Source organism: Necator americanus, chromosome I (genome assembly GCF_031761385.1).
Source record: "Necator americanus strain Aroian chromosome I, whole genome shotgun sequence".
Taxonomy (NCBI): Eukaryota; Metazoa; Nematoda; class Chromadorea; order Rhabditida; family Ancylostomatidae; genus Necator; species Necator americanus.
The window spans coordinates 3,929,126-3,937,207 of NC_087371.1; the positions used below are offsets into that span (position 1 = coordinate 3,929,126).

At 40.3% G+C, this 8,082-nt stretch overlaps 1 protein-coding gene across 1 annotated transcript; it reads right to left on the reverse strand.

Moving 5' to 3' along the window:
- Window positions 1–3,005: 3,005 nt before the first annotated feature.
- Window positions 3,006–3,221, reverse strand: RB195_004407 (uncharacterized protein; the record flags this gene model as incomplete). Its single annotated transcript, XM_064182239.1, has 1 exon — window positions 3,006–3,221. The coding sequence occupies one exon, from the start codon at window positions 3,219–3,221 to the stop codon at window positions 3,006–3,008; it is 216 nt and encodes a 71-aa protein (XP_064033506.1).
- Between the last annotated feature and the right edge of the window lie 4,861 nt (window positions 3,222–8,082).

Below are 8,082 nucleotides of genomic sequence, written 5' to 3' on the forward strand. Positions count from 1 at the left end.
ACGTGCACGTTTTCTGGGAGTAGCAGGAAAGTCCAAGACCATACTATCTCTGAAATGTTTGGTCCGTTTAAAAAATTGGATAAATAAGCCCTAAAATACTAAATAGATAATAAAAATATAAATATAATATATATTATACCAAATATAATAAATGCTGAAAAATATAAAATACATCAACGTACTCCAACTATTTTTTCGTGAAGGCCACTCACATTTATATTATGGAATCTACATATATTTTTTTTTGTTATTGAGGATTTTGTGTGCGGAAGAAAAACGAGGAAAAACGTATCAGCGTATACGTCTGTGCATTTTCCGCTAGGTTTTATGCCAACGAACTGGTTTCTATTCAGAATTATTCAAATCGTATAAAAAATCGCATCCATTCGGTTGATTGTGTGTATGTGTTTGTGTATTCATTCACATTCACCCACTGAACGTTCCTATGACTTGGTCATTCTTTCATTTTTATATTCTTTTCGTTGCTAATTGGTAAACAAATGATCCAGAACAAATCATAACAATGCAAAATATTGTACTTTATGTTATCTGGAGAATTTTCTTCGATTTTCTTTTGATTGATGGACTGACCATCCATCTGTAAGACCGGTATCGGTAATTTTGTGCTGTGAGATGGGAACTGTCGTTTGGTGAACGCGAAAACCATTTCTATCGAAACTGGTTTCGTTCCCAGAAATCATTTAACAAATAAACTGTTCTTTCTACTCTTCAGCTACTCTTGAACACTTTATTCAAACGATCTAACTTAACGACAACCTGCGAATGCTACTGCAGCCTTCTGCAAGAATTTAAGACTATAAACAAGGAACAGTTGCTAAAAGTGCAACTCGCTTCATGTCAGGTGGTTTTTTCACACATAATCCAGAGTTTTCAATGAAAAATATGTCAAAATTATAGTCGGATTAAAGCAACCTGATACCTGGTGCAGTTGCATAAGGGGTTACGGTTTGGGATAGTGTGCCCGCGAGGTTTTTTGATGGAACCCTTTATTTGCCTGACGTTTCGGCTTTTTCGCCGTCTTCAAAGGCCTAAATGGAGGATGACTGGGGCAACACTACGTTTATCCCGTCAAGTGCCACGCTACCCTGAGTCAGTGTTTCGCTAATCGTTCAGGGTAGTGAAAACAGAAACCCATCTACATTGAAAATAGTCTTACGTGTTGTTCCACCGGATGTGGCGCGGCTGGTAGCGCGCACTTGTGCTACCAGCCGTAGGCACAATACCACAAAACATAGACAGAATATGCCGAGGTTTCAAGACAAGAGAACATAATGGGTTAATGGAAGTGTAACTGGCGGTTGCGATCGTGGTAGGACCATCGCTAGCTCCACCCGAACTGCAGAGATGAGTGCAGCTAAAGAAGGTCATTCTTAGGTTGCAACTGCTAGCTCCATCTTACCGCTACGAGCACAGCCGCTGCACTACGCTCCAAGTCGTTCAGATCCCCCACTACATCAATGTTGATATATGTGCGGTTTTATCCAGTATCGACAGGAAAAGCGTCTGCTAAGACGTTTCAATGGGTGGTGATGGCTTGAGCTAAGTGAGTTGAACTATGCACTAATCGCAGATCCGTGTGAAATAATGAGAGGCACAGAGAAGTGCTGTCAAAACGGGGTCAACGTATCAATTTCCGGTGGCATGGACGAGTTTACATACCCCTGCACACACATACAGTTCGACATACCACGTGAGTTACTCGTCATGAAAAATGTTTCCAACGAATTCCAAATAAATTAGTTCAGGTTCTGTGCGAACTATGTTCGTGGCTGTACCTATGTGGCGTCCTTAGGACCTAAATTGGCACATGATGCTCATAAATCCTTCCATCTCAGTATCAAAGTACGCCAGAATTGCTGACCCACAATTCATGTAGCAGCGTTAAACCTTGGTTTTTTTTTTGAGTAGATGCATTAAAGGCAGCATATCATGAAATTGTTGAGGTCTCTGTGGGAAAATGTAGTGTTCAGGCTGTAAAGAATGAACATAAACGTGGCCGCACTCAATTACCTCTAGTGGTCTTTAAATACAGCGTGGGAAGCGGTCTTAGTTCCTACGAGGTGCGTTAGAACGCGCAATCCCTGCGCACGCATTACATACGCGAGCAAGCGCTTGCAAATCAATAAAGTAGGACAATAGGGCTATTGTCAATAGGGCAGCTTATTTAAGTAAAACCAGTGAATAGACTTCTGGTGAAACCGAAGCGTGTACGAGAACGGCGCGTTCTAACGCACATCGTAGGAACTATAGCTGTTTCCCACGCGGTTTGTCATGGCGATTAAGGAGAACTGTGCATGGGCACGCTCATATTCGTATATTCATATATCTCATATTTGTTTCCAACATCGTGAATATCGTTAAAATAATGCCTCTAATGCCATTACACATCGCATAATTCGTTCAAAAATATGGTAACGGCCACAAGTTATCTCTTTGTGTCTTTTTCGTAGCTTAGCACCATATTATTATTGAGAGTTCGCAGCCCATGAGTCACTTCATCGGACGAGTTTTGACTTATTGTATCTATTATTAATCATTTTTTGGTTCCAGGGGAAAAAACTTGTCGTATTGGGACCCAACGGTAACACTACTAGTTATAAATTTAATGAAAGAAATTTATTCGTTATTATTTATTAGGAATTCCGAGACGCAATCATTGTCGCTGCATTCGATCAAAAGTGAAACCAACGGAAACTGAAATATTGGAAAAAAGTGAACGAACAGAGAGAGAGAAAGCGACTAGAATCTAACTAGCAGGTTTGCTACGGTGGAAATTTGATTTGTTAGAAAAATAAACCTCATTATAAGAAGCAAAACATCAGCGCAATCCATTAATTGACCACCCACGATCCTGCTTTTTCACGGTTCTGGTTCCGTTAGTGACTGCGACCATTCCGGTTGCTCGGTTGAGTAGAATTAACTGAGCAGCACAGCACCCAGATAATTAGCGGTACAGAAATTACTTTCCATTTCTACAGTTTCCCTTATTCGTCCTTACCGATTCGGTTCGTTAGTTTTTCGAAAGAGTCGATGTTCATTGCCATACTCGTGTTGACGAGGACACCAACTTCACCAACACCTCTACTGTCGCATGTTCTTAAGAACAGTTCTTCTCCAGTTTCATATACGGCGTTGAGATGGTGCCATCGTCTCATCTCGGTTAGTCCTATGACGTCGTACTCATTCTTCCTGGCTTGCATCGCTAGATCTTCAACGGCCGTTTCCGATGCAAGCGTACGTGCGTTCTAGGTACAGATTGTCATCCTAGTCATTTTCCATTTCGGCAGCCTAAGTAGGTCCTGTACGGAAACCACTAGGGGATCGATGGTGGAAGGTGACAGTTTTTCTTGGAATACGCATCTCAATGAGAATGAGACACCAGTGAAATCACTGAAAAATTCGATCAGTCGATTTTTTTCAGTAACTTCTGTAAATCATAGGTTACCACCTATTCAGCACTGATCAACTGGTTCGGTACGCCCGCTCCTGAAGATCAAAGACGAGGTATGTAGGATGTAACTAACTGCACCGTTCAGGAACCCTGCAAGCCCTACGTTGCCCCTATTAGCATGGAACTACGCAGAATCCACAGGAACAATTGTTCCTGCTTTGCGACGACATTTTGAAGTACATGCAACCTTCTTCAGTTTTCCAGAATCAGGAAGAAATATCTTTGAAATTGTTCTATGAAAGCAAATGCAACGTCGACGGTGTATTACGACAAAATTCATTCCCAGTTAATTTGATGAATGACGTTGACATCGCTGTTGACATCTTTGTTTACGTTACGTTCCTACATTTTTTTCTTTTTTTGTTTTTTGATCACCATAATTGGTTCAGTACTTGCGGTCATCGCATCAGGTCCAAACTTCAGTTTGGATAAGTTAACCATATAACCAGTATGGTTAACGTCAACTATTCTGCTAGATGATTCATGGTGGGGTTAGGCGTGCAGTACGCGTAGGTCCCACCTAGATCATGCTATAGTATTTGTGTACATATGTGTTTGTTTGTTTATTTGCTCGACGATTATCGCGCCAACTCCACAAACCTGTGGCTATATTCCCCATTGAGTTTACTTTGGGTATTACCTGTAATACCTCCGATTCAACCGTTCCTGTTTTGGAGACCATGGTGTAAGAGTCGGTTACCAGTTTGATCCTGGATAAACTTAACGGTGAATATTGCCATTGGCTAATCTTTTCACCTTCCCAGAGATGGTTAGGTTAGCGTTGAAGGTGAAGGTGCGGTTTACACCCAGGTACACATTCAAACCGTGACAATTGGTTGTGAACAATTAACCTGAGATCCTCAAAATCCTCAAATCCTTAAAAATCCTTAAAAATCGTTGTAAACTAGTTTTTTTTTTCCTTTAGTTATTATTATACCACTTAGGAATTATTTAATTTAACTGTAATATGTGTGGTCAGTGGGTTCATACCCTAAAGGGGATCCGTGATTATTCAATTATTCCTGATCGCCATACGGAGGAGCATCAGGTGAAGGATATAGCTTTCTTTTCGCTTCCTCCTCGTTCCCCACACGTTTTTCTCTGCATTTTCTTATCGATCACGCGTCTCCCCCAACAGTAACAAGAATATTTTTGCAAAGAAATGTTTCGCAAAACGTACAATGAACATCTCTGATCGACTAGAGGTCGAGTTACACTCGAGTTTCACCTCTGTGTACCAGCATCGACTCGTAGAATTGCCCAATGATACCGCGTACATGATTTTGTACAAGATCCCCGTATGTTTTTATCGAAAGTGCACAGATTAGTACAATTTTGAAGTCAAAACATTAAACGAGAATTATAAATGAAAAGAAAAAATTTTCTCATCCGAGAAATGTCTTGATGGCTATCGGAAGCAAGAGAATATTGAAATGGAGCGCGATTAAAGTTCTACGTAAGCATCGGATGTGAATACGGTATCGAAGCAGTAGTGACGATATGCAATAGCGCGTATTCTCATCTATATTTGGTTCGATGAGTTTTCCTAACTATCGATCAATATTACATTATAAAGGCGCGGATGGAAATTGAACTCCGCTCTATGGGCTGAACAGTAATCACTTTCAGAATTATGATTGACCTAGGACATTGAGATTTAGCCTGAGGCTCTGCTAACTTCTAACTGTTTTTAAGTACGTGCCTCCGCCTCGGTTAAAAAACTCTTGGATCCTTAAATCCCTAAAGATGACATTTGGAAACCATTTGCTGTGCTTTCAATGCGAGTTTCACCGCTCTGATCACCTCATTTACAGTAGTCTCAGACAGTAGTGTGGAAGAAAAAAATCGACAAATGACCTTCTAGCACCTTAGTCCGGCGAGAGAAAATGTCTTCAATGATGGCTCGATAATTCTCGTTTTATCCGATTTTTATTAAGCTCAGTGCCATGATTTCCTGGTACACAGCTGCAGGATGAATGTTTTACCATAAAACAAAATAATTATCCGAGTTATGTTAATGAATGTAGGCAATTCGAGTAGACCGGCTATAGGCGAGAACTCGTCCCCAACTCCAACTTCCATTGTGACTCCCATGAAAGTTCTCTTGGATTTAAGCCGGATGTTGTAGCGCGTATTTAATCCCATCATCGTTTCGAGTTATATCTACTTTGTTTGTAGATTTACATCCAGAATATGATGCCAATTGGTTTGGAGATCGATAAATTCCGAATGATTTTCGAAATTCGAGAAAAAGAGAATATTTCCGTTAATGGTTAGACGGGAAAAATTGAGTCGATCCCTACACTCGAACTGCTCACTTTCTCCTGCCCTTTAGGTTTTCCACTCCCATTAATTCCAGGACAAAGACAAACCTCCATCATTCTCCTCCCGTTTCCCATTCCCTTTCGAAATGTCCCGGTCTTTGTCTTAGCAAGCGGAAGGTCTGATGCCGTCTGTACATCGCGCAGCGCGTCGTGGACGACAGTTGGCAGCCAGCGTCGGCCGGGGTTCGACCAGTCATCAACTTAGGTCGTGGAACTGGTTTTTTTTTTCCTTTATGCAGAGTGCGCGCATTCATCGCGTTTCTCTCTCGTATCGTCCGTCTGCGGCAGCGTTTTTTCGCCCTCGCTTCGTCCCGCCCGCCGCGCTCCAACTGCCCTCCGCCATTTCGCGGCTCCTTCCTGAACTCATGTGATTTTTCTGCACCTCATTCATGGTATTAGGCGGTTCATTTGCTCGAAAAATCTTTTTGAAAAGCGCTCAAAAATGCTACTACTATAGTAATAGACGACTTACGTACAAAATGATGATTTTGGGCAGTAAAAGCTCTAATCGATGGTTTTATTGTTTTTTCAAAGTTTTTTTTTGCTTGAAAAAGGCGACTTTATGCCCAAAGTCGAAATCCAACGACTTTTTTCATCCTCTTCTTCTTTCTCTGTTTCTTTTTTCTTGTTTTCTTCTTCTTTTCTCCTTGTATCTGTCCAAAACGTATCACTATTTAGTTTTTGACTCCAATCTCTTCTTTTTGTTATCAACCCTAATTTACAGCTAAATTAACGAGGGAAATCATCTGTACGGTTCTTCCTCAGCACTACGTCCGAGTCTCTTTGTGCAAAGGGATTAATTTAGTAAATAATAAGCAAATAAATGGATCACTGAATAGATCACTACGTAGATCAATCAGATGAGCAACGTTCAATCGATGCAAGCAGATAATCAATGAGCTATGTGGCGTGAGGACGTATATGAGCAGTCCTTATCTTTCCAGTAGTTCCCAGAAAATAGAGGATGGGAAAAAGAAGAAGAAAATCTTCTCTGTTTTTATTCTTTTTATTGTTATTATTGTTATACTTTGTTGGATTTTGTTATTTATTTTGTTTTATATTGTTGTTGTTGCTATATTTATTTAGTTTTATTTTTGCGTCTCTCCGCTCTCCGATGGCGGCAAAAATGAATAAATTTAAAAATGTGCAACGATAAAGATTTGGAATAGAAATCTTTCGAAGTTTTCGAAGAAGAATAAAATTTTAAAATGTAGGAGTTAAATTTTAAAATGCGAAATTAATTTTAATACGTATCTTGTCATGCTGAGCGGGGTTATGGACCCGAGGGTTAGTTCTTGCTTCTTCTCAGGAATTGTTCATTTCAATCCCGCACCTCCTTGAATTCTGCCGTATTCGATTTCGTTTCAAGATCTTCGGACTTTTGAATTCACATACTGTAGACGAATACGCAATTGCACGTCTCCCGATCGGTTTTTTTCCTCTTCCACATTCTTCCTAACTTTTTCTCGCTTTGTAAAACCGGTTCTTAAACATGGGAAACTATCTCTGCTGTCCCGAAGTAATTGCTCATTTTATTTTTTTCCCCGATTTATTTTAACATTTTAACAACCGCCGTAATTCCACTGTTTTTCCCCGTTGCTCTACAGTATCCCGAGCTGTCATCTGGTATTTAGATGAAATTTCATTTCAAATGGTTAATCATCGCTTTGATAGCGCATAGGGCGATTATTGGTTAGTTTAATAATCCGTGCCTATGAATATGTATACATAAAACATCGTCGAAGTCACAACATTTTAAATTCCTCGTTAAATTTTCTCTAATGGATCGATTCCAACATTATTTCCATGAAATTTCATTGTTCTTTTCATTTATAGTGACGTCACCACAGGTTACGATCTTCCACGGTCGGTTTGTTCTTCGTGTACAGTGTGACCAAGTAGTAGGTTAGCTATAGAATCAGGAACTATTGTCCACCACACGAAGGACGGGGAATGGGCGGAGCGGTGCATTTCACGGTTATTAGCACTCCGTTCCAGTGGTAAGAGGTACATACATAGTTGTGAGCGACCGACCGCCCACTCTTGAATTCTAAGTGCCCCCGAGAAGCGCGAATGAACGAATTCGTGTGAATTATCGGCTTATAACCATGTAAGGTAAGAGAAAAAAAGAAAAATGTCATTACCAGACATTTCCTAGGAGGTTAGGATAAATTTTTCCAATTGAAGGATGCAAAAAAAGTGAGCGAAAAGAATCTCATCAGGTGTGTTTGATCTTTCTGGAAATTGTCCTAGAATTGCCGCATGAGCGAAGCGTGATTCAGATTT